General features: G+C 37.4%; 1 protein-coding gene across 1 annotated transcript in view; it reads left to right on the top strand.

The window, feature by feature from the left end:
- Positions 1-27,370, top strand: part of PRKAR2B (protein kinase cAMP-dependent type II regulatory subunit beta) — a 95,010-nt gene that overhangs the window by 14,200 nt on the left and 53,440 nt on the right. The window contains exon 2 of the mRNA XM_003407006.4: positions 13,082-13,117. Coding sequence (XP_003407054.2) covers positions 13,082-13,117 — 36 coding nt within the window. The remainder of the gene's footprint in view (positions 1-13,081; positions 13,118-27,370) is intronic.

Below are 27,370 nucleotides of genomic sequence, written 5' to 3'. Positions count from 1 at the left end.
TTTATTCAGATTTTCTGTTTCTTATTGAGTGAATTTTGGGAATTTATAATTTTGTTAGAAACATTACTCATTTATCTTAGTTTTCCAACTTGTTAGCATAAAGCTGTTCCCATTATTGCAATATTTCAAATATATACAAAATTATATCTCTCTTTTCTTAGTTCTTATCATTTTATTAGATATTTCTTTAATTTGGTTCTATTGAGACTTTTGTTTTCTAGTTTATTGATTTTGCTGTTATCTTTATTTCATTCTTCTAATGTTTATTCTGTTATTTTTATATATCATCATCTTTCAATTTTGAATAAATGCATTTAAGACTATATAAATGAATGCTTCAGTAATGGGTTAACTGTTTTCAAATAGCACTTTCATTATTCATTTCTAAATATTTTGCAATTTCCATTGTGATTTCTTCTTTTACTAAGGGTTATTTAGGAGTGCATTTTAAAACTTCCAGAAGTAAAACCCATTTTTAAATTGCCGTTGCTTTTCTATAGAACTTTCTGTGATGATGGAAATGTTTTCTCTCTGTGTCCAATTTGGTAACTGCTAGCCACATATGGCTGCTGAGCACTTGAAATGTAGCTAGAGTAACCAAGGAACTGTATGTGTGATTTTAGTTCATTTTAATTATCTTAAATTTAATTTTAAATAGACATATGTGGCCAGTCGCTGCGATGCCGGACAGCATAGCTCTGTGGTAAAGACTACGCCCTAAGTTCAGAACTGAAAAAGACCTACCATAATGGAGAGTGAAAACAGACTTATACTATCAGAAAAAAAAAAAAACCTGCTAGTAAGTTAACTGCCTGCCAGAACTAAGCACCCTTTAAAGGAAAATGAAATAATCCAGACTCCTATCAATGATCCTCCCCCACTTGTATGTCAGTTTTTCATACTGTGGGGGCTCATATGTTGCTGTGATGTTGGAAACTCTGCTGCTGGTATTCAAATACCACTAGGTTCACCCATGGCAGATGGGTTTCAGCTGAGCTTCCAGACTAAGACAATAGGAAGAAGGACCTGGCGATCTACTTCTGAAAAGAGTTAGCCAGTGAAAACCTTATGAATAGCAGCGGAACATTGTCTGATGTAGTGCCAGAAGGTGAGCCCCTCAGGTTGGAAGGCACTGAAAATTCGACTGGGGAAGAACTGCCTCAAAGTAGAGTCAACCTTAATGATGTGGGTGGAGTCAAGCTATCAGAACCTTCATTTGCTAATGTGGCATGACTTAAAATGAGAAGAAACAGCTGCAAACATCCATTAATAATCGGAGCCTAGAATGTATGAAGCATGAATCTAGGAAAATTGGAAATTGTCAAAAATGAAACACTTAAAGATTGATATTCTAGGCATTAGTGAGCTGAAATGGCCTGCTATTGGTCATTCTGAATCTAACAGTCATATGGTCTACTATGCCAGGAATGGCAACTTGAAGAGGAATGGCGTTGTGTTCATTGTCAAAAAGAACATTTCAAGATCTATTCTGAAGTACAATGCTGTCAGTGATAGGATAATATCCATACGCCTACAAGGATGACCAGTTAATATGACTGTTATTCAAATTTAAGCACCAACCACTAAGGCCAAAGATAAGGAAATTGAAGATTTTTACCAACTTCTACGGTCTGAAATTGATTGAACGTGCAGTCAGGATGCACTGATAATTACTGGTCATTGGAATACAAAAGTTGGAAACAAAGGAGAAGGATCAGTAGTTGGAAAATACGGCCTTAGTGATGGAAACTGCTATAGATCTCATGATTTAATTTTGCCAAGACAGATCACTTCTTCATTGCAAGCACCTATTTTTCACCAACATAAACGATGACTATATACATGGACCATGCCAGATGGAATACACAGGAATCAAATAGACTACATCTGTGGAAAGAGACGATGGAAAAGCCCAACATCATCAGTCAGAACAAGGCCAGGGACTGACTGCTGAACAGAGCCTCAATTGCTCATATGCAAGTTCAAGTTGCAACTGAAGAAAACTGGAACAAATCCACGAGAGCCAAAGTACAACCTTGAGTCTATCCCACTTGAATTTAAAGATCATCTCAGAATAGATTTGACGCATTGAACACGAATGACCAAAGACCAGACGAGTTGTGGAATGACATCAAGGATACCATACTTGAAGAAAGCAAGAGGTCGTTAAAAAGACAGGAAAGAAAGAAATGATCTAAATGGGAGTCTGAACAGACTCTGAAACTTGTTCTTGAATGTCGAGTAGCTAAAGCAAAAGGAAAAAATGATGAAGTAAAAGAGGTGAACAGAAGATTTCCAAGGGCGGCTTGAGAAGACAAAGTAAAGTATTATGATGACATGTGCAAAGACCTGGAAATAGAAAACCAAAAGGAATGAACACGCTCAGCATTTCTCAAGCTGAAAGAACTGAAGGAAAAATTCAAGCCTCAAGTTGCAATACTGAAGGATCCTACGGCGAAAATATTAAACGATGTGGGAAGCGTCAAAAGAAGATGGAAGGAATACACAGAGTCATTATAACAAAAGAAAAAACAACAATGTTCAGCCATTTCAGGAGGTAACATATGATCAGGAATTGATGGTACTGAAGGAAGAAGTCCAAGCTGCACTGAAGGCATTGATGAAAAGCAAGGCTCTGGGAGTTGATGGAATGCCAACTGAGATATTTCAACAAACGGATGCATTGTTGGAAGTGTTTACTCACCTGTGCCAAGAAATTTGGAAGACAGCTACCCGGCCAGCTGACTGGAAGAGATACATATTCATGACTGTTCCCAAGAAAGGTAATCCAACTGAATGCGGAAATTATTGAACAATATCATTAATATCACATGCAAGCAAAATTTTGCTGAAGATCATTCAAAATCAGCTACAAAAGTGTATCAATAGGGAACTGCCAGAAATTCAAGCCAGTTTAGAAGAGGATGTGGAACCAGAGGTATCATTGCTGATGTCAAATGGGTCCTGGCTGAAAGCAGAGAATACCAGAAAGATGTCTACCTGTGTTTTATTGACTATGCTAAAACATTCGACTATGTGGATCATAACAAATTATGGATAACATTGTGGAAAATGGGAATTCCGGAGCACTTAATTGTACTCATGAGGGATCTATACATGGATCAAGAGGCGGTTGTTCGAATATAACAAAGGGATACTGCATGGTTTAAAGTCAAGAAAGGTGTGCATCAGGATTGTATCCTTTCACCATACGTATTCAGTCTGTATGCTGAGCAAATCATCCAAGAAACTGGACTGTATGAAGAACAGGGCATCAGGATTGGAGGAAGACTCATTAACAACCTGCGTTATACAGATGACACAAGCTTGTTGAAAGTGAAGAGGACTTGAATCACTTACTAATGAAGATCAGAGACCACAGCCTTCAGTATGGATTACATCTCAACACAAAACAAATATCCTCACAGCTGGACCAAAAAGCCACATCATAATAAATGGAGAAAAGATTGAGATTGTCAAGGGTTTCGTTTTGCTTTGATCCACAATCAACACCCGTGGAAGCAGCAGTCAAGAAATGAAAAGATGCATCTCATTGTTGAAAAGCAAAGATGTCACTGTGAGGACTAAGGTGTGGTGTTTTCAGTCGCCTCATATGCATGCGAAAACTGGACAATGAATAAGGAAAACTGAAGAAGAATTGACACCTTTGAATTGTGGTGTTGGCAAAGGATATTGAGCATACCATGGGCGCCAGAAGAATGAATAAATCTGTCTTAGAAGAAGTACAACCTGAATGCTCCTTAGAAGCAAGGATGGTTAGACTACTTCTCACATACTTTGGACATGTTATCAGGAGGGATCAGTTACTGGAGAAGGACCGCATGCTTGGCAAAGTACACGGTCAGTGAAAAACAGGAAGACCCTCAACGGGATCGATTGACACAGCAGCTGGAACAATAGGCTTAAACATAGCAATAATTGTGAGGATGGTGCTGGACCGGGCTGTGTGTTTCGTTATATTGTGCGTAGGGTCGCTATGAGTTGAAACTGACTTGACAGTACCTAACAACAACATCAGTGATCATACATATTGTCTAGCCTACAATGAAAATTACTAGATATGTGAAAAAGTTGAAAAACTTAACCCATAATACAGAAAAAAAAAGTCAATAAAAACATTCCTTGAGATGACTGAGGTAATGGAAGTAGCAATCAAGGACTTTAAAGCTACTGTTTTAAATGTGTTCAAGTGGGCTTTATCCCAGAAATACTATTTTAACATTTGAAGGTTGATGGCTGTCATTTACCAAATTAAAGGAATAAAGAAGAAAAACACCGGTAAATGTATAAAGTGCGTTTGATAAAATTCAACACCCACTTCTGATAAAAACTTTCAACAAAGTAGGGATAGAAGCGAAGGAACTTCCTCAATCTAACAAAGGTCAACTTTGAAAAACATCATGCTTCATGATGAAAGTTTGCATCACACTTAATGGTAAAAGACTGAATGCTTTCCTCCTAAGATTGGAAGCAAGGCAAGTATGTCTAGGCTTACCACATCTATTCAGCACTGTACTAGAGGACAGTTGATTCTTATATATTGACCTTTACGTTACACCTTACAACCTTGCCGAAGTTATTTATTATTAGTCTTTTTACAGATTTCTTATGTTTTTATAAGTAATTATGCTACCTGTAATCCTTCCTTTCTAATAGGATGCCTTTTATTTCTTTGTAATTATTGTACCGCAGTAAAAAATAATAATGGGAAATATGGATTCTGTTAAAATTCTCCTTTCCATGTTTTTAATTGGGAAGTGCCATAGCATTCTACTCTGATTACCTTGTGAAATTTTTCAGTATTGTTGTTAAAGACTCAAATCCAGGTTGCATTTTCATAATTATGGGACGTAAAGGTGATTGCTTTTTGCTGCTTGTACAAAAAGCCAAAGGTTAGTCAAGCGCTGCTGTTTTAAGTCTGTTTTATGTTTTCAGCTAATATTGTATTTTAAATTGAGTTTCACAAACTCAATACTTGTACAAAACATCACTTACATTTCTCCAAATAATTATCTTTGGGTGTCAATAAGCACTCCTATAAGTTTTCGTTAGCATTATTCATTCAGCAGCATTTGTTGAGCCTACAATATATTGGGCAGTGTTCTGGCTACTGGGGATGCAATGGTGAAGCAGACCCAGAAGGAAGGACCCTGTCCTCATGAGATTTACAGTCTAGCATGGGAGGAAACAGGCCATAAATACAGTGGACTAGATATTTTTAAATAGCACTGACTGAGAAAAATGAAACAAAATGATGTGATTGAGAGGGACTAAAGGGTGCTACTTTAAACTGGGTGTTCAGAAAAAAGGCTTCCTGAGGAGGGGTCATTTGAGCTGAGACTGGAATATTACAAATAGCTTCATTCTGTGGAGTTGCAGGTTTTGATTATAGGTATTTTCCATAACTGTGCTTTTATGAATAGGCCAGCTTTAATCACATTCCCTGATTGTTTTTTCAGTTGGTCTTCATTTCAAAGCACTTATGTTTTTTCTAATTTCCCCTTTCTGGAGCTGTTTTGAGCCCTGGTGGCCCAGTGGTTAAGGGCTACGGCTGATAACCAAAAGGTTGGCAGTTTGAATCCACCAGCCACTACTTGGAAACCCTATGGGGGCAATTCCGTTCTGACCTCTAGGGTAGCTATGAGTTGGAATGAACTCTATGGCAATGAGTTTAGTTTGGTGTTTGAAGCTGTTTTGTTGTAACTTTTTGGATGTATGGCAATTTGAACTCTGTGGTTTTTGGCAAAAATAGTATTTTTAGTAGTCTAGTCTGGATTGTTTACTCTTAGAACATTGATCGTCGTGAATCTGCCCTTTACGTGTATTTGATCGTGTAGGTTTAGAAGAGACAGTTTAGGGTACAGAGAAGCACAGATTGCATTTATGTAGTTTTGACAGTGACCTTTCCTACCTCTTTCTACTCCTCTTCTAAACCCACACTTTAAAGTACTGAAAATATTTGGGAACCTTTATCTCAGCATTGTTATTGAGTCAGCTCAATAAAGTTGATTCAGATGGTGTGATTTTATGAGCTTAGCCACCTTAAGAGTCTGCTAGCTGAAACGATTTTTCTTTCTTTCCTAAGAGGGTTGGTAGAGTCCTCATGAATTAAAAAGTGGAGAATCATGTTCATTCATAAGCAAAAGTACGTAGAAGAGTTTTTTCCCCCCTAGTTTTTTTTAGTTTAATAGTTATATTTTATTTGATATTCTAAAATATCGGTTATATTTTAAGGGGTTCACTTTATGGATAAAAAGAATGCAAATGTACATCTTTTAGTGGTCCTTGAAGTTAGCACTGTGTAAAACCTGAAGCGTCCTTACTTTATCTTGCTCTGCCCCACTTCCAGCCTTGCTGCACATGTCCAGGTAATTGGATACCTGATCTTTGTGGCACATGCTGTATAATCAAAAAACAAGAACAAAATTGATGCCACAAATGTCTGCTTCCCAAACAGTTCACCTTATGTCTGATCCTAAGTACGTTAATTGTGTGTGGTTCATAATTTGTGTCTCTTTAGGCCCTAGTTGGTGAAGCTTTGCAGCACACCCTTCAATGGGATTCTGTCCTGATATCCTTGAGCCCCTCCGGTAGCTGAACCTCAGCAGATTCTTAGGTACCACGTAACTGGAAACACCTCGAGGGCTCGCACGGTAGTGGCATGGCGTATCTCTGAGTGTTTTTAAAAGTAATTAAGGCTCACCATGCTTTAACGAAAAATACATAAAATAAGTGGTTCTTTTCAATACCAGGAATTAAACATGTATAAAGAAGCTTGAAAATTGTGTCTAACATTTAATCAGCAAAATATTTCAGGATTTTTTTTGTTGATATTGTTGCTGTTTGCTTGCTTGTTTGGTATTATCTTCTTTAAAAGTTCATTCTTCCTTGGTTCAAGGGTGAGCCTTATTTTCCTTTGAATTTTTGAAGCACAGGAGTCAGAGAAATTAATTTATTCTGAACTAAGTGTTTTCTCTGTTAGAAATGATTAGCTTAAATGGTTTCAGTTCACACAATTTCTAGAATATTTTATTTAGACTGTTAACAGATGCCAAACCAAAGCATTTATCACTAGAAAAGGTGACTAATAGAAGGATACCAACACAGCAACCAAATCCAGCGCTGTCAAGTCGGTTCTGAATTACAGTGACCTTATGGTACAGAGTGGAACCACCCCATAGGGTTTCTAAGACGGTAATCTTTTTGGAGACAGACTGTCACATCTTTCTCCCACGGAGTAGCTGGTAGTTTCAAATCGCTGACCTCTTTTATAACTAGACTTCTTGTTTTGCAGCTGAGTGCTTAAACACTGTACCACCAAAAGAACCTGTTGCTGTCGAGTCGATTCTGACTCATAGCGACCCTACAGGACAATGCAGCTGCCCCAGAGGGTTCCCAAAGAGCAGCTGGTGGATTTGAACTGCCGACCTTTTGGTTCGCAGCCAAGCTCTTAACCACCTCAGCCAGCATTAGCACTGAATAAAGCATTAAAATAAGTGGGAACTAGGAGACTTGCTCTGCTTACTTCACAGAGTTTATTGATTTATACTACCCTTAAAATACTATTTTTTTGCTGTTGAGTCAATTTTGACTCATGGTGACCCTAGTAGAACTGCCCCATGGGGTTTCCGAGGCTGTAATTTTTACGGAAGCAGACTGCCACGTCTATTTCTTCCGCAAAGTAGCTGGTGGGTTTGAACTGCTGATCTTTCGATTAGCAGCCGAGTGCTTTAACCACTGTACCACCAGGGCTTCTTTTATTCATGCTGCAGGTATTTATTTAGATCTCTTATCTGCCAGGCGATCTGCTTCTGAAAAGAGTACAGCCAAGAAAACCCTATGGAGCACGATTCTACTCGGTAGCACATGGGGTCACCACGAGTCAGAATTGACTCAACAGCAAGGAGTTCGGTTTTGGTTTATCTGCTAGACACTGTGTTAGGCTTTGGGCATGAAGAGGTGAGAAGATAAGCAATTTCTGCTGGCACCAAGCTCACAGACAAGTGGCAAACTCAGGGGCAGGTGTGTCAGGCTGTTCTTACTGCAAAGAATAAAGAGACTCATTCAATTTACCTCAAGTAATGGAGGGTTTTTCTTATAAGGATACTCCAGGATTAAAGAAGAGTTGAGTCAGTTACACTTCTGTGCCTCCTGGGAGCATAGGGGCTAAAACTAAACTAGTGGAATATAGTTTGGGAACGGAAAGCATCCCTAGTGAGACAAACGTGAAGATATTCATTGGAACACAAGATTCTCAGTATTCCACTGCAGTGGCATTTGGGAGAAAGTCAAGCCTATGTTTATATTTCTATATTTTTCCTTGAGAATTTACTAAGATCTTAAGTTATATCTCTTGAAAATATTAGAAGCTTAGTATATTCTTAAATCATATCTGTTTCCTCAGGCAGATAATAAGTTTTGTATTTTTTTTTCTTTTTATGTTCTCCTAGTTTCTAACATTGCTTCTGTTTGTATATGTGTATAAACATGTCTTTTAGATAGTTAACAGATGCAGAAAGTGTTTGTTACTAGAAAAGGTGACTAATAGAAGGATAACAAAAAATAGGGATGCTAATTATTCAGCTGAGTCCAAGATTATTGTGTGTATTTCATTTCAGGGTATATGAACACTTTTCTGTGTGTATATATATATACGCTACAGAATGTTCATAGAATAAGAAAGTCTAAAGATGGAAGCAAGGAGTTTGAGACAGTTTAATTTGACTTGTCATTTTTAAAACATCTTCATATGTAAACTTTGCTTTTTAAGTTTTATCGTGGTAAAATATATATATTAAAAATTTACCATTTTCTTAACACTATTGAACATTTTGATGAAAGAGTCTATAGGAGAATCCTGATCACAAGGGGGAAAAATGTGGAACAGAATTTCAAATGCTCATGGAATCCAGACTTTCAGGAGCCTTTGAGGCTGGAGGATCCCTGAAGCTATTGCCCTGAAAAAATCTTTAAACCTTAAACCAAAACTATGCCCTGAAGTCATCTTTAAACCAAATAATTGTTTAGTTTAATTAGTAAAGAATGTTTGCCTTGAATATTGTGCTTTTTTATAGAATCAACTGTATGCGATCAAATTGACAACAGCAATTCAAAGGTTAGATCAGAGGCTTAGATGGCTGTGAGTTTATATTAACAATGGTGAAATAATTTGGAAAATGGTATCGAGAACAGTGGCAAAACGTACAGTGTAACCAATGCCACTGACTTGTACATGTAAAACTTGTCAGATTGGTGTGTTTGCTATGTATTTTTTTAAACACGCACACACACAGACATCTCTTTAAAAAAAACTTCCATTTTAACCATTTTTAAGTATATAACTCAGTGACAGTTAAATTAATTACATTTACCATGTCTTGCTATTACCACTATTTATTTCCGAAAGTTTTTTATTACCTCAAACAAAATCAATACCTCTTCAGCTATAACTCCCAAACCCTCTCACACAACCCCTGGTAACCACGGATAAAGTTTGTCTCTATGCAGTCATCTATTCTGGATATTTCATAGAAGTGGGATCGTGCAGTATTTGTCCTTTCGTGTCTGACTCATTTCACTTAGTGTAACATTTTCAGGGTTCATCCATGTCATAGCATGTTCTCAGAACTTTGTTAATTTTTTTGAGAATTTGTATTGTTGTTTACTTTTTGGGTTTTAAAGATGGCAGTATTAGCTCCCAATATATACCCATCAATCCCTTACATTTGAACAGGAATTTTTAGTTTACAAGAACTTTGAAAGATCTTTAGTTTGTTTTTTCTTCCCAAAACCCCCCCTGGAAGAAGAGGGGCAGGTCTCACTTTCCGTACTTGATAAGTTGAGGAGTTAAATCCTAGTTACATGATTCATCCAAGGTTTCATGGGAGGTGACAGGGCCAGTAATGGTAGTAGTAGAAGTCATGGTAGAAGACGCCAGTGTCCTGACTGCCACTCAGTCAGTGCCCTGTCTGTGCCCTAGCCCTCACCATCTCACAGGTCAGTACATGAATGCCGCAGTGTTGTTCCTCACTATCTTCTCCTCCCTCTTCCCTTTACTTAGGCTCCTGAAGAGAAAACGCTGGGCAGGCCCTGGCCAGATACACATTTCTTTATTTTCCTGAATCTCAACTTTCTTCTCGATTTTGGTAGCTGTAGACAGAAAACCTAGAAAAATTGTGAAGGTTAGTGTTAACTTTCCAAAAGTGTGCGCAGGAAACACTTGTATTTCATCCCTGCAAGTGGATTATGGAGCCTGAGTGATTGGATTCACGGTAATTGTCCGAACCCAGTGTTTGCCGTGACTACTCAGTGCATACCATTAGCCTGGTGCACTCTGTCTTCTCAACCCTGTCTGACCCAATGCCTCATTTACAATAGTGGAATGAAAATTATAGTCATATAATTATGTCTACCCACAATTTAAAAATTAGCGTAATGTCTAACAAAAATATAAAAGAAATAAAGGAAAATAAGTTAGATTAAGTAAAATGTTTTTCAGTAAGTATATGCTTCAGTAGGTACGCAAGAAGACGTTACGTAGTCAGATGCTCACACTTGCGTGTAGAATCACTAAGAATATGAAAGCTGCAAATATAGTCTGATCAGGGTATATTGTACTGGCAGTTCAAATACCATAAGTGCTGTTGACGCAGTGATGTGATTTTCTAAAATGGTGAAAGTTTGTTAGTAAAATTCCAAACAACACAAAATAGGATCTTGGAGAATTCATGTATATTAAAAACTGCATAAAAGATTCATGTTTGTATGTAAAACAGTTTTAGGATCAAAGCTCAGATTGTTATAAACTGGCTTCTTTGCCTGCATGAATGCCTAGTGGGATCTTTGAAAGTGGCGCAGGACGAAAGTTGTGTGGGATGTGGGACAGTTCTATACTGTATAGCACAGTTCTGTACATTGTGGATTATTAGTATCTTGGAGCTTGTCTGCCAAATGCCAAGAGTGTCGTCTGAATTATTGTGATAATCGAAACTGCCCTCACAAATTTAGAAAACCTTTCTAGACCATGATGCCCCTGGCGTTGAAAATCTGTGCCTTATACACTTCACAGACACAAAAACCTAAGGGACCCAGGAGAACAAAGACTGCTAGACATTTCAAACCAGAAGCTCTTAGCCACAGCTCTGTGAGAGGGTAGAGGGAGCAGGAGGGCAGAGGACGTCTACTCTGTTTTTGCCCCAAGGCTGAGAGGCTTTATCTGCCTGCACTGTGTTACATTCCTGTGGTTGAGTTTTTTGCACTTTGTCTCCATTGACTGTCCTTGTAGCTTGTACGGTAGGCTTTCTTTAGGAGACTAGGTCCTGAAGGAGTTGTGAAAAGGGATTTGAAAGTGTCTAAGAAAACTGGTGGAAGATGTTTATATAAGTAATATATGATTGTGCAAATAAATGACTCAAATTATTTTGAAATATAAATAGTGGAGATGTTTTCTCTCTTGATCAACTTGGAAGATACAATTTTGCTGTAAACTATAATATTTTAATAGTTGCAGTCGTGAATTATTTCTTTCACAAGTTAATCTATAGTAGCAATGTAAATCAAAATGGAGAAAAATATTTGTCCATTATTGTGCAATCTTAGGAATTGGTATTTTCACTTTCTTTTCTGAAAAAAAAAAAAAAAAAAATTTTTTTTTTTTTTTTTTCTCTGTGAGGCAGCATTTTGGTGCCAGATGCTCCTAGGTTCAAATTCTCCAGCTCTGCTGTGGGGTGGGCATGTAATCTAAAGTAAATTAATCCAATTTCTCTGAGCCTTAATGTAAAATTTCTTCCTCAGTAGTATGAAGATGCTGATATCTGGTAGCATGATTGTCGGGGTTAATGTGAAGTATCTGGCCAACAGTTAGTAGTCAAAGTTTACTGCTTATACTTTTCCTGTGCATGTTTTTCATGCAGTCGAGCCGTACAGCTGATAAAAAATTAAAGTTTTCTTTTTTATTTGTCCTGTTTCTGTAGTGTAAACAATTTCCATAATTACTGTTTTAAATAAAAGTACTGAATCCATGTGTGTTATAGTAGACCATGACACTCTGCCGCTGTAGTATGTAGTCCATTATGTCTTTCCTGTGTATAATATTAACTGTAAACTTACCTGCATCCCTAAAAAAATGAGGATGCTTTTTGTGTGTGTGTTTTTTAACTCACTTCTTGCCGTAACTATGTAAATAAAACCAAGAAGACAGAGCTGAGTGGGGAGATGGTAGGCTTGCCAGCTGAGTGATGCACTTCCATACACCAGCCTGAAATTGCAGCCACCAGTGTACAGATTTGCATGTCATGGACCTCTGGGCTGCACAAATATAACTCTGAGAATACCAGCAATATGCTGTGCCTGACCTAACAATGATTTCAGCATTCTTGGACATTTATGAACTTTATTTCTGGTTTTTTCATTAAAAAAAAAAAAAAATGCTGCTGCTGAACATATTTATACATATGCAGTTTTTCCTTTAGTTGTATTTATTTAAGATAAATCTTCAAAAGTCAGACTGCTTAAACAAAGGACACAAACCTTTTATGGCACTTGCTGTAATTGCTTTTGTAAATTGTTTTCCAAAGGCATTGCATAGATTTACACGGTTCCTAGTTAAGTAGTTTCAGCTCTCTATAATGAGGGATTTTTATTAAGGTGTTTTGAGAGGACTAATTTAATACGTGGAGGCCTGGTGATACAGTGGTTAAGAACTGGGCTGCTAACCAAAAGGTCTGCAGTTCAAATCCACCAGCTGCTCCTTGGAAATCCTACAGGTGGTTCTACTCTGACTTACAGGGTCGCTGTGAGTCGGAATCGACCCGAAGGCAGTGGGTTTAAGCCATTTTTGTTTGTTTGTTTAATTTAATAGGTAAAATACTGATTTTAATTTATATTTCTTTGATTACTAGTAAATTTAAACATTTTATTTTCATATATTTGTGGTATTTTCTTTTGTGTTATTTAATCATTTGTATTTTTCTCCTACTTAAATTATGGGATAACTTACCAGTTTGGGGTTTTGGGAAAATTAGATTTTTATCTAATCCTATTATTCTGCTTTTTCTTTTAGCTCCAGTAATAAACCGATTCACAAGGCGTGCCTCAGGTAAGCCTGACTATATTACGGATTTTGCTCACTTACAGTAATATTTAAAAAATGAAAGCAGTATTGGACATCCAGGTGTGAAGATAATAATTGATGTAGTGTAATAATTTATCTGGCAGTCATTTTACCAAAAAACACAGCTATGTAATATATAATTAAGACCTGAGAAATAATTGAAAATGATCTCTTAGTGGCTAAACATAAATTCTCACTGTGTGCTGAGACGGATGTACCTTTTAAATGGAAACTCTCATCCCAGTTTGTTTATTCTTGTTCTTGATAAAATGGAGCCCTGGCGATGCCATAGTTAAGTGTTTGGCTGCTAACTGCAAGCTTGGTCGTTCCAACCCAGACAGCAACTTCACAGAAGAAAGCCTGGCAATCTGCTCCCATAAAGATTAAAAACCACCACCCACTGAAAACCCTAGGGGGCAGTTCTACTGTCACATGGAGTCTCTATGAGTCGAACTTCGACTCGACAACATGTAACAACAGCATGGCTATCTGATTTTCAGCCACAGTGTAGAAGCGGTGAAGATGAGTGAAGGGTACTCTAAAAACAGTGATGAGTGAGAGTTTTTAATAAGGGACAGGAAAACTCTAAAAATGCAGATATAAGAACTTGTTACACAGCCATTTAGAATAGGAGCAAATTTTTACATTTGCTAATGTCCCTGAGACTATTACTGTCTTAAATATACCACAGTTTCCTGATACATATTCACAGTGATAGATCTTAGACATTATTAACAACTCTAGACATTGACAAGTGATTAAATTAGGTTCAGTATATTGTTTGTGGGATACAATTAAGAGCATTTCTATCTAAAATTATCTAAGTAAGATAAGTTTGAGCATTGAAATAGATAAACATTTATTTGGAAAATCACCTCCGTGGAATGGATGCCTTCTCTGATAATAGAGGACAAATCAAGTGTTACTACATTTGGTTTGAGAAAATAACTCTTTCTTCTAAATGTAACTGGAAATTTTGTGTTGAAAACATAAGAAAAACATTTCAAACAGACCTTCTTTGGAGTTTATATAGTCCAAATGAGTAATTTATTTTGTAAGATTACCTTGTGCTATATAATATTACAGATATTTAAAGTTAAATTTTATTTTTAATTTGTGGGCAGTTACTGGTATAATTTACTGTTACCATGTATGAGCCAGGTCTATAAAGACAAAGACAGGATTTAGGAAAATATGCTATATTGGGATGGTATCTACTTTACCCTTCTGAACTTGTTGTCATCTGAAGGCATGCTTATTTTAAATGCTGAAAACATGTGTAGATTGTCATACCTTTTGTGGAATGGGAGATTATATTTACACCAGTAAGGCATCAAACTTATCCCAAACTATCCCAAGCTATCAAACATGATTGTATTCTAATGTAGTGTGTACAGTCATTTATGAGCAGTGGTGGAAATGAGGAGGGAAGAACAAGGGAGAATCAGTATTGAGACCTTTTGTCTTCATGACATAAAAATTCTTTCAATAGAAACATAGTTAATGGTCTTAAAAGTAAATAATATCCCTGAATTTTTTTTTACCCCAACATTTTATTTTGAAAAAGGTCAGGTTTACAGAAAAGTTTAAAAATAGCTCAACAAAGCTTGTATATCCTTTACCTAGATCCTCCAGTTACTGTGTTGCCACATTAGCATGCTTTCTTCTTCTTCTCTCTCTCTCTTTCATACACACACACACACACACACACACACACACGCATTTTTATTTTTTTACTGAACCTTTTAGGAATCTTTCTGTTTTGGAAGATTACTCTTTTTTGTAGAAAAATGGAAATCATGTATCATTTATTGTTGTAATTATTATTAAAAATTAATTTTAGTAGTAGAAGTAGCAACTCAACAAATCTTGGAAGAGTAAAACAAAGCAAACAGTGATCCTTTTGCGTCATTGTTTATCTGGCATGTTTATTGGAAAGATCCTAGGGTTTGGAGTTACACAGGCTCGAATTCAAACCTCCCACTTACTGTGTGAGTTTGCATTTAAGTTATTTTTCTCATGAGAATTTTACTTTTTTATTTTCCTTTCTTTCAGTTTGGGATCTCAACATCTATATTCGAGCTTGTTGTGACGGTTAAGTTGGATGGTGTTATGGATTGAAGTGTGTCCCCCAAAAATGTGTGTCAGCTTGGCTAGGCCATGATTCCCAGTATTGTGTGATTGTCCACCGTTTTGTCATCTGATGTGATTTTCCTTTATGTTGTAAATCCTGTCTCTATGATGGTAAAGAGGCAGGATTAGAGGCAGTTATGTTAATGAGGCAGAACTCAATCTACAAGATTAGGTTGTATTTTGAGTCACTCTCTTTTGACATATAAAAGAGAGAAGCCAGCAGAAACAGAGGGGACCTAATATCACCAAGAAAACAGTTCCAGGAGCAGAGCCCTTCTTTTGGTCCCCAGGGTTCCTGCGCTTAGAGGCTCCTAGACCAGGGGAAGATTGATGACACGGACCTTCACCCAGAACAGACAGAAAGAGAGAGCCTTCCCCTAGAGCTGGCACCCTGAATTTTGGACTTCTAGCCTCCTAGACCATGAGAGAATAAATTTCTCTTTGTTAAAGCCATCTACTTATAGTATTTCTGTTACAGCAGCACTAGATGACTAAGACCCAAAAACCAAACCCACTGCCGTCGAGTTGATTCTGACTCATAGTGACCCTATAGGACAGAGTAGAACTGCCCCGTAGAGTTTCCAAGGAGCGCCTGGTGGATTCAAACTGCAAACCTCTTAGTTAACAGCCGGTAACACTTAACCACTACTCCACCAGGATTTCCATGACTAAAACAGATAGTTTTTATAGTCCTCAGAAGAGTGTCTAGGCTCTCAAAAATGTTAGTGCTCAGCCTTTTTCTATTGAGCGTGGTTTAAAACAAAACAAAACCCTCAGCCCTGTGCTTTCCCTATCAGAAAAAAAGCTTTATAGAGTCATAACACTATTTGATATTAATCCTTTAATATGGCCATCTCTTTTTAGATTTGTATGGTAGGTTTTTTAAAAGATTATAATGGTTTCCCTCCATGACTTTGTTTCTGAATTAAAAAAAACAAAGTCCCATCAACCTTAAAAAATGCCTTGCATCATGAAGTCAGACCTCTGCCTGATTTTTTTTTTACCCTACTATCTTGTTTTGAAAAATGCCAACCTTAGAGAAAAGTATAAAAATACTTCAGCAAACACCTGTATGTGTCCTTTATCTAGAGTTCCCAGTTGTTAGTATTTTTTGCCACACTTGCACGCTCTCTTCCCTTTCTCTCTCTCTCTCTCTCACACACACACATTGATTTTTTTACAGAACCTTTTAGGAATCCTAAATACTTCAGTGTATATCTCCTAAGAACAAGGACATCCTTCTGCATAACCATAATGTAACACTCAAGGAATTTAACTTTGATGCAATGTTATTATCTAATGTACAGCTTAGAGCCAGATTTCCCCAGTTGTCCTAACATGTCCTTTTTTGGGTGAGGGAGGGGGAATGCAGTATCATTCAAGGACCTCGTATTGCATTTAATTGTCATGACTCAATTTTTCTTGCTTCCACAAAATTTGACTCCCCAAATTTTTTGAAATCTGCTTTTTTAGAATTTTGATGGTGGTCCCTAGAGATGAAACAGCTTTCCCGTATTGCCTGTTGTTGAATTCTTGATGGTAGGAGCACAGCCAAGGTCTGGTCCTTGTGCCTCATTGACATCCATGAAATATTTGCATTCAACATTTAGTATTGCTTTCAAGGACTACTGCTGAACATTACTTGCTCTGATAAGTAATAATTTTTTGTAATGGAAGTAGAAATAGAACTCCAAATTATGAATTTGCTCATTTTTTCTCTCATGTAGGTAATTAACCACTCTTCAATTTTTAGCCATAACATAGCATTACATTTTATAGTAAATTAACAGAGCTATAAATTTTATAATTTCTCCTAAACTAGCATTTACAATAAGTCTTTAAATTTCACACATCCACTTGTAAAATTAGGTATTAAAAATCTCAGTGAAATCACCCAAAACAGAAAATGACTAGTCCCAAGAAAATAGTGAAATAGCAGAAGTTCGGGTCTTATTTTTGAATCTAGTTCAGGGAACATATGTTTCCTTTTGTTTTGTTTTGGAAATGTGTTGTAATCTTGGTATTCTTGTTTCTACTTTAAACTTTTTGTTGGTAAGAGCTTTTTATCCCCCAAATTATTATTTTCTGGAGGTGTTTTGCTGATTCGCTGGCATAAATATATTTTCATGTATTTTATTTTGAAATGAGCTTCATTTTGGGTAATATTCTAAGCTTGGCAACCACCCACACTAGGTAGTGCATATTGGGAGAATATTCCTTTAACTAATTCATTAACTAATTAATTCAGGAAATGTTTACCGGGTCTCTAGTATGAGCCAGGTATAGTGCTAGAGGTGCATAACCCTTCAGAGGTTAACAGGCTACTGGGGAAGCGGCTATGACTCATAGTGTGGTAATAGCATAATATCCACGAAGTGAAAAGGAGAAAATAGTTCTTCCAGGGTGTAGCTCAGAGATAGGATGCCAGTTGAACTGGTCTTTAAGGTTTATAACATGGTTTTCAAGAGAAAAATAAGGGAATGAGTATTTGTATTTTAGCACTACCAAAAACTACCCCTTGCTGTCAAGTCGATTCTGACTCATGGCAACCCCCTGTTTTACAGAGTAGAACTATTCCATTGGGTTTTCTTGGCTGTAATCTTTACAGAAGCAGACTGCCAGGCCTCTCTGCCATGTTTTAATTTATCATTGCTTCAAAATGTTAGTTTCTGCCTTACCAGGGGAGATAATATATACTGGATTCAGATGGACCTAGGTTGGAGTCCTAGTTCTGCTGCTCACATACCCACTTCGTAAAAGAGTGTGTGACCTTTAAAAATCATCTCTGTGAAACCAAAATGCAACAATTACTTTAAAATGAAGATGAGAATATAAGGGAGCAGGGAAACTAGATTAATGGAAACGGAACAGCCAGAATGGAAATGAGAATGTTCACACACTGTAAAGAATGTAACCAATGTCACTGAACAATTTGTGTAGAAATTGTTGAATGGTTACCAAAACTGCTGTGTAAACTTTCCCCAAAAATACAATTAAATATTATAAAAAGAAGAACCAATGGCTTAGAACAGCAATATTAAAAAAAAACCGTATGTGACCGTAATAACCTTTTTGAAGCTCAATTTCTCCAGGTATAAAATGGGTTAATACTTACCTTATAAGATAATTATAGGTAATAACCTATTATTATAAATAATAATAATAAACTGTAGCCAATACATGAAAAAGCACAACGCAGTATCTCACTAGTTTAGTTTCACGATATTAGTTTGTTGTCCAATGTGTCTCTGGGACAGACAGGGGTTTCCAGGACGCTGAGCTGGATGTAAGATGAGTCAGGAGTAGCTTGTGGACTACAGAGCTTGACAAGAAGAATGGTTAGAAAGATGACACCCTGGTTGAGGCTGAAATCAAGAGTCAGACAGGCAGTTCAACCAAGGCGACAGGATGAAACCACAGGTGCCAGCACTGGGCAAGGGAGATGAGAAGAGAGTGTACCAGGTGGACCTGGAAAGTTTCTCTGAGATGCCAGAGTGCTCTGGGTTCTTTGTCAGGGCCCCTGAGCCACTTCAGGCACTTGTTATATCTCTGTACCCAGACTGATATTAAAATGTGCTCTCCTCTGTAGTTCTGTACAAATAAATCCAAGTGAACAGAGTAATGTGCTTCTTGTGCCTCATCTCCAGCTGCTTCCCTCTCCTCCTTCTTGCTCTAGCGGTATGAAGTCTCTGATTTACTGAGACTTTCTGAGTGCACAGTGTTCTTGCATGCCTTGATGCTTTGTGGATAATGGAGCCCACTGGAGTCTATGGGAAGCCTTTAGTCTCTCTCTCTCTTTTTTTTTTTTTTTTGGTTAGGCCCAGCAATGCTGATAAACTATCTCAAGACCAATGAGAAGTTAGCTTATTTCTTGACCTTAATTCCATTTTCCCCAGGGTACTCTTGAACTCTCCAGGCAAGAGAGAAAGGAAGGTAGTGGTAAAAACAACACAACCAACATTTTTTTGTTTGTGGGGGCGGGGGGCACAAGGGAAGTATTCTTTAGCTCCTACATTTTCCTCAGACTCTTCATGCCAATAGGTACGCAGGGACTTGGAAGATGGCATGGGAAGTGTACATAGCCCACTGAACTCACTGTGTGCCCTGATTACTGGAACCCTGCTTCAGGACCTGGGGAGGAAATGGGGGAATTAGATAGATTTATAACACAGATTGGAGAAGATAGAGTGGACATTTGAGCTTTTCACAACCGTTTTCTAATTATGATGAGAGCATAGGTCAGTACTTCACAAACTTTTCTGTGCGAAGGACCAGTTTTTTGTTTTTTTCCCCCAAATCCATCAAAGACCAGTACTTTTACAAGATATAAAATTGCCATGGCAATATCAATTTGCTATCATAGTTTCTAAACACTCTCACTATATGCTTATCTCATTGTGTATGGCCGTGGTTTAGGTGACATGACCTTGGTATGGTCTACATGAGATTTGAAAATTCTTATAAAAAGCTTTTACAAAGGAAAAGTACAACTTTATTTAAAAGAACTGATTATTTAATTTTTTTTGGCATTTTATAAGAACAGGTTACAAAGTAATGGTGCCCCCTGGAGTAGTAGAATGGTGGTACCTGACAGCCTTGATCTGTGATACTCATGCTGTGACTTTTGCCTGGCATATGCCAATTTATTCTTTGAAGACTCCACATGCTTCACTTGTATAGCCTTGATACAACTCACTCCCGAACCATGTCTCCCATGCCCCCAAGTATTTCTTTCTTTCTGGATGCCATCTATATAGAGAGTAGTACTCATACTGTTGTTACTACACACTTCAATTGATATTGTAGCTGTTTGTTTACATGTTTTTTCCCTCTGCTAAACTGAGCTTCATAATTAATGAACTTAGAACAAAGGGTATTTCTGGATGTGGTTAAAGAAAAAATAGAATGCGAAATAAGGAATGGGAGTGTGCTAGAAGGATGGGAAGATTTGGCCAGAGATGCGAATAGTGGGGTTTAAGATTTCTGAAGTAGAGTGTGCCGGGTAATGACTAGCATGTTTGTAGTCATGGGAAGATTTGGCCAGAGATGTGAATAATGGGGTTTAAGATTTCTGAAATAGAGTGTGCTGGGTAAGGACCAGCATGTATGTAGTCATGGGGTAAGACTAATAAAGAGGGGGTTGGATGAACTTTTATTGGAGTCAAGGAAACCAAAGAAATTTGAGCATGGGCTCTCAGATAGGTCGTTAGCTTGAACATTGAAGTCTTCCATGACGATGTCAATATTAGAGTGGAAAGAAAGCTGTGAGCCATGTACCAGTCATTGAAGGGGTTGTTGTTGTTAGGTGCCGTCGAGTCGGCTCTGACTCGTAGCGATCCTGTGTACCACAGACTGAAACACCGCTTGGTCCTGTGCCATCGTTACAGTCGTTGTTATGCTTGAGCCCATTGTTGCAGCCACTATGTCAGTCTATCTCATTGAGGGTCTTCCTCTTTTCCACTGACCCTGTACTTTCCAACATGATGTCCTTCTCCAGGGACTGATCCCTCCTGACAACATGTCCAAAGTATGTAAGACGGTGTCTCACCATCCTTACTTCTAAGGAACGTTCTGGTTGTACTTCTTCAAAGACAGATTTTGTTCATTCTTTTGGCAGTCCATGGTATGTTTAATATTCTTCACCAATACCACAATTCAAAGGCATGAATTCTTCTTCAGTCTTCCTTATTCATTGTCCGGCTTTCACATGCATGTGATGCAACTGAAAACACCACGGCTTGGGCCAGGCGCACCTTAGCCTTCAAGGTGACATCTTTGCTTTTCAACACTTTGAAGAGGTCCTTTGCAGCATATTTGCCCAATGCAATGCGTCTTTTATTTCTTGACTGCTGCTTCCATGGCTGTTGATTGTGGATCCAAGTAAAATGAAATCCTTGACAACTTCAGTTTTTTCTCCATTTATCATGATGTTGTTTATTGGTCCAGTTGTGAGGATTTTTGTTTTCTTTATGTTGAGGTGTAATCCATACTGAAAGCTGTGGTCTTTGATCTTCATCAGTCAGTGCCTCAAGTCCTCTTCACTTTCAGCAGGCAAGGTTGTGTCATCTGCATAACGCAGATAGTTAATGAGACTTCCTGCAATCCTGATGCCCCATTCTTCTTCATATAGTCCAGCTTCTTGGATTACTTGCTCAGCATACAGATTGAATAGGTATGGTGGAAGGATACAACCCTGACACACACCTTTCCTGACTTTAAACCACTCAGTATCTCCTTGTTCTGTCCAAACAACTGCCTCTTGATCTGTGTACAGGTTCCTCATGAGCACAATTAAGTGTTCTGGAATTCCCATTCTTCTCAGTATTATCTATAATTTGTTATGATCCACACAGTTGGAATGCCTTTGCACAGTCAGTAAAACACAGGTAAACATCCTTCTGGTGTTCTCTCCTTTCAGCCAGGATCCATCTGACATTAGCAGTGATATCCCTGGTTCCACGTCCTCTTCTGAATCCGGTCTGAATTTCTGGCAGTTTCCTGTTGGTAATACTGCTGCAGCTGCTTTTGAATGATCTTCAGCAAATTTTGTTTGTGTGTGATATTAATGATATTGTTCGATAATTTCTGTATTCAGTTGGATTACCTTTCTTTGGAATAGGCATAAATACGGATTTCTTCCAGTCAGTTGGCCAGGTAGCTGTCTTCCAAATTTCTTGGCATAGACAAGTGAGCAAAAAAAACAGAAACAAATCAGTGTAGCAAATTTTAATCTAATAAAAATGCTGTAATGTTAGTATCTCTATTGTTTCCTTCTGTAACTTATCCCGTTTAATTTTAATTGGCCAAAGTACATACTTCTGTGTATCTGTTACAACTAATTTACCCCAAATTAGGATAGACTTGACATTGTATTGATATTTGTGGGGTAGGTAAGGGATTTCTGTCTTACAAATGTATCTTCTTTTTAGCTTTTTAGACGAAGACAAAAAATCAGCTTTAGTCTCCCCCTAAATTATATGCTGTGTTTTTAGACTGTTTTGAAAATAAGATTATTCCATCTGTTTGAATTTAACCTATTAGTTTAAATGCATGTGTGCAAATATAGCCTCTTTGCTTTGAATTAGATTGAGTGAGCTGCTTCATTGGAGCTGGTTACTAGAGAGTCTCTGAGAGCCCAACAATGTATTTCATACTAGCCCGTCATTTAATTGTGCTTTATGATATTTAAAAAACTAATGTTGCAACTAAAAAACAAAAAGTGTGTCCAGGTCTACTCTTCCATTTACCAAACCTGTTTTTCCTTCCCCTCTCTTTTTTGCTATCTTCAGATTTGAGTTACTAGAACCAGAGAATTTTGATTTTGTTGTTTTACAGAAGGCAGTATAATAAAACTGCTAACACATTAGAATATAGATTAATGGCATCCTGTTGAGAGAAAAGAGAAGCCTTTCATTTGAAAGACTAAACAATTTAAAATAATTGTATTGTTAGACCCATTTCAAGGACTTAGGAATGTTGTCTTTATTTACCTTTATGAAAGAAGGTGGGACTGGCCTTCTCATTGCATATTCAAAAACAGAATCCCAAACTATATCTTCCCTTTGAAAGCAGATATAAATATTTTAATATAGTCATTGCATAGCAGACTAGCAGGCTATAAACACAGCAGAGAGTTTTAGAAAATGTACACTGTTCTATGCTATGAGAGCATTTTCAGAGCAGTGACTCCCCAGATGCTGAGCTGAGTTTAGCAGGTTACTGGCAGGAAATGTAAATTTAGTGTATTCACTCTTGTGGCTTTCTGACAAACTGTTGCATGTCAAGTACCCTTTTTAGTATTTTTACTTTATTCAGATTTTGTAGATATTAGAGTGTTGCTTCTCTTTTTTTCAGGACAATTACACAGGGAGAGCTATTGAATGTATTTTAAATGTGTTTCTTTGATTTGAGAGCTGTTTAGTTTTTTTTTTTATTTGGAATTAGAGTAAGTTTACAATCCAGAATTATATTTTTATTGATTAAAAAATAGACATATTGTACTAGATAGGCAATTAGAAGTTAAATGAAATTAAAATTTCCTTTGGTTAAATCATCCTTTTGAAAGGTATTCCTGATGTTAAACATATTGGGGGTGAGACTAAAATCCCTTGGGTAGTCTATGGGTGTGGAGTTCAAATTTGGTCTTTGCTGCTTACTAGTTGTGTGATGTTGAGAACGTTACTTCGTCTTTTTGAACATCAGAGTTCATTATCTATAAAATGGGGTGGTAACAGTATCTAACTCATGGAGTATTGTTCATTGGTTAATGATATAATGAATGTAAAATGCTTAACACATTTCTTAAAGTATAGTGTGAATATATGTTGGCTTGTAGCATTATTACTACCACTAAAATTTAAAAATTAAGAATGAGTGACAGAATTTATCAAATGCCATTATAGCAGCTGTATGATCATTTGGGTTTCTCTTTTAACATAAATTGTGTTAACAGATTTTTTGATATCAAACTATCCTTTGTTCTTGGAATTAACTCTGCTTTGTCACAGCATTTATTAATTGTGTTCTTAAAATATAACTAACACATACCAACTATTGTTTTGTCATAAATTAAAACATTTTTCAACAAAGGATCAGAGCTCTGAAGTTTAGTCATATCTTGGAGTACATTGCTGAATATGCTTTGCCCCTTTAGGTAAATAATTAGGGAGCAGAGGTGGAAACACGCTAGCTAGAAACTGTAGGTTGAAACACCTACTGACCACGACAAGATGAGTTCATCATGTAACAGGTGTATTAGGCAGTATATATAAGTAGCGACTATTGTTCCAGCTGAAGAAAATTAAAACAGGGCCATTAGAGCCAAAGTATGACCTTGAGTATATCCCACCTGAATTTAGAGACTATTTTTTTTTCTGAAGATTAGATTTGACACATTGAGTGCTAATGACTGAAGACCAGACAGGTTATGGAATGACATCATGCTTGAAAAAAGCAAACGGTCATTAAAAAGGCAGGAAAGAAAGAAAAGACCAAAATGGACATCAGAAGAGACTCTGAAATTTGCTCTTGAATGTAGAGCAGCTAAAGCGAGTGGAAGAATTGACAAAGTAAAAAAGCCGAGTTCAAGATTTGAGAGTGGATTGAGAACACAAAATAAAGTATTATAATGATATGTACAAAAATCTGGAGTTAGAAAACCGAAAGTGAAGGACATGCTCAGCATTTCTCAAGCTGAAAGAAGAAAGAAAAAATTCAAACCTCTAGTTGCAATATTGAGGGATTCTATGGGCTAAATATTGAATGACACAGGAAGCATGAAAAGAAGATGGAGGGAATACACAGAGTCACTATAACAGAATTGATCAACATTCAGCCATTTCAGGAGGTAGCATATGGTCAAAAACCAGTGGTGTTGAAGGAAGAAATCCAAACTGCGCTGAAGGCATTGGTGAAAAACAAGGCTCTAGGAACTGACAGAATACCAGTTGAGATGTTTCAACAAATGGAAGCGCTCACTTGTCTATGCCAAGAAATTTGGAAGACAGCTACCTGGCCAACTGACTGGAAGAGATCCATGTTTGTGTGCCCATTCCAAAGAAATGTGACCCAACAGAATGTGAAAATTATTGAATAATATCATTGATATCACATGGAAGTAAAATTTTGCTGAAGATAATTCAAAAATGGTTGCAACAGTACATCGACAGGGAACTGCCAGGAATTCAAGCTGAATTCCGAAGAGGACATGGAATGAGAAATATCATTGCCGATACTAGATGAATCGTGGCTGAAAGCAGAGAACACCAGAAAGACGTTTACCTGTGTTTTATTGACTATGCAAAGGTATTCCACTGTGTGGATCATAACAAATTATGGATCACATTGTGAAGAATGGGAATTCCAGAACACTTAATTGTGCTCATGAGGAACCTGTACATAGACCAAGAGGCAGTTGCCTGAGCAGAACAAGGGAATACTGCATGGTTTAAAGTCAGGAAAGGTGTGTATCAGGGTTGTATCCTTTCACCATACTTATTTAGTCTGTATGTTGAGCAAATAATCTGAGAAGCTGGACTATATGAAGAAGAGTACGGCATCAAGACTGGAAGAAGACTCATTAACAACTTGTGTTATGCAGATGACACAACCTTGCTTGCGGAAAGCAAAGAGGACTTGAAAGCACTTACTGATGAAGATCTAAGACTGCAGCCTTCAGTACGGATTACACCTCAACATAAAGAAAACAAAAATCCTCACAACTGGACCAATAAGCAACATCATGATAAATGGAGAAAAGATGGAGGTTGTCAAGGATTTCGTTTTACTTGGAGCCACAATCCGTGTCTATGGAAACAGTTGTCAAGAAGTCAAATGGCATATTGCATTTGGCAAATCTGCTGCAGAAGACCACCTTAAAGTGTTAAAAAAGGAAAGATCTCACTGAGGACTAATGTGCACCTGACCCAAGCCATGGTATTTTCAGTTGTTTTGTATGCATATGAAAACTGGGCAATGAATAAGGAAGAGCAAAGAAGAATTGATGCCTTTGAATTGTGGTGTTATTGAAGAATATTGAATATACTATTGGCTGCCAAAAGTACAAACAAATCTGTGTTGGAAGAAGTATAGCCGGAATGCCTCTTAGAAGCTAGGATGGCAAGACTTCATCTCATGTACTTTGGACATGTTTGCAGGAGGGACTGGTCCCTGGAGAAGGATATCATGCTTGGTAAAGTAGAGGGTCAGCGAAAAAGAGCAAGACCCTCATGAGATGGATTGACACAGTGGCTGCAACAATGGGCTCAAGCATAGCAACAGTTGTGGGGATGGTGCAGGACCAGGCAGTGTTTCGTTCTGCTGTACGTAGGGTTTCTATGAGTCAGAACCAACTCAAAGGCACCTAGCAACAACATCGTTCCACCCAAACTATGGAGCAGAAAGCTGTGTAGGCAAATGACAATATTTTATTTCTGTTTTGTGTTTTCATGTCTTTTAAGGTTATATATACTTCATGACTTTTTCATTGTGGGAAAATGTTGTATGTTCTAACTATGCCTTTTAAGGACATATGCACCTGAAATAGCATGTTGTATTGTTTCAATGACATAAGACCAGTTATTTTAGATTGAGAATCTAGTGGAGAATGAAACAAACACATAAACAACATATGCAAAGTCAATTCCCATTGTTTTCCTTCCTAAAAGCATTTTCATCCATCAAATACTGACTTCCTACTTATTTCCTCCTTTTTTAGCTTCACATATACTAAGGGTGTTAGAAAAATGGTGCTGCATAGGGTTTTTATATTGAAAATGTAAAAACTTGGGTTTCATGCTATGATTCCTCCTTGTGTACAAACTTGCCTTAGAATTAAGACCTAAAATTCCAACGAAGAACACTTTGAGTAATCATCATATATACCATTTATTGAGGGCTTATGTTCTATGGGCAGTTCTACTCTGTCCTATAGGGTCGCTATGGGTCAGAATTGACTGGATGGCAATGGGTTTTACATGATCCAGGAACTGTTCTAAGTACTTTATGTGTATTAATTCATTTTCTTGTTAAAACAGCTATATACAGTGGGTACTATTATTGTTCTAATATTACAGATAAGGAAACTTGTACACAGAGACGTTAAGTACCTTGCCCAAGGTTACACAGCTGCAAAGTGGCAGACATAAAATTCAAACTCAGGCATTCTGCCTGCAGAGCCTGTGCCCTTTTAGATACTCCATTCTCCTGACAAAGGTGGGACTACTTTAATTCAGCAACTATTTATTGAGTGTCTACAGTGTGCCAGGAATTGTTAGTTGTTGTAGATCTGGGGCAATACCAAGGCGAGTAAGACATACAAGCTTCCTGCTCTCACAAAGCTTACATTGTAGTGGAAACAGAAAACAAATACATGAACTTCATAGTTAATTCCTTGGCACAGCAGGTTGTGTTTTGAAAAGGTATTTTATCATAACGATGAACGTTTTTCACCATTTCTCCATTTGCCTGAGTTGGTTGATGTGAATGTCAGTGATATGCTGTGTTTTTATGTTAACCTGGGAGATTGAACAGTGTAGAGGGATATATTTCGGCATCTGAAGACCTGGGTTAGAATCTCAGAGCTCCATCATTTACTAGCTGTGTGGG

The sequence above is a fragment of the Loxodonta africana genome, chromosome 8, assembly GCF_030014295.1.
Source record: "Loxodonta africana isolate mLoxAfr1 chromosome 8, mLoxAfr1.hap2, whole genome shotgun sequence".
In the NCBI taxonomy this organism is placed as follows: domain Eukaryota; kingdom Metazoa; phylum Chordata; class Mammalia; order Proboscidea; family Elephantidae; genus Loxodonta; species Loxodonta africana.
This window is presented reverse-complemented; position numbering and strand designations above follow the sequence as displayed.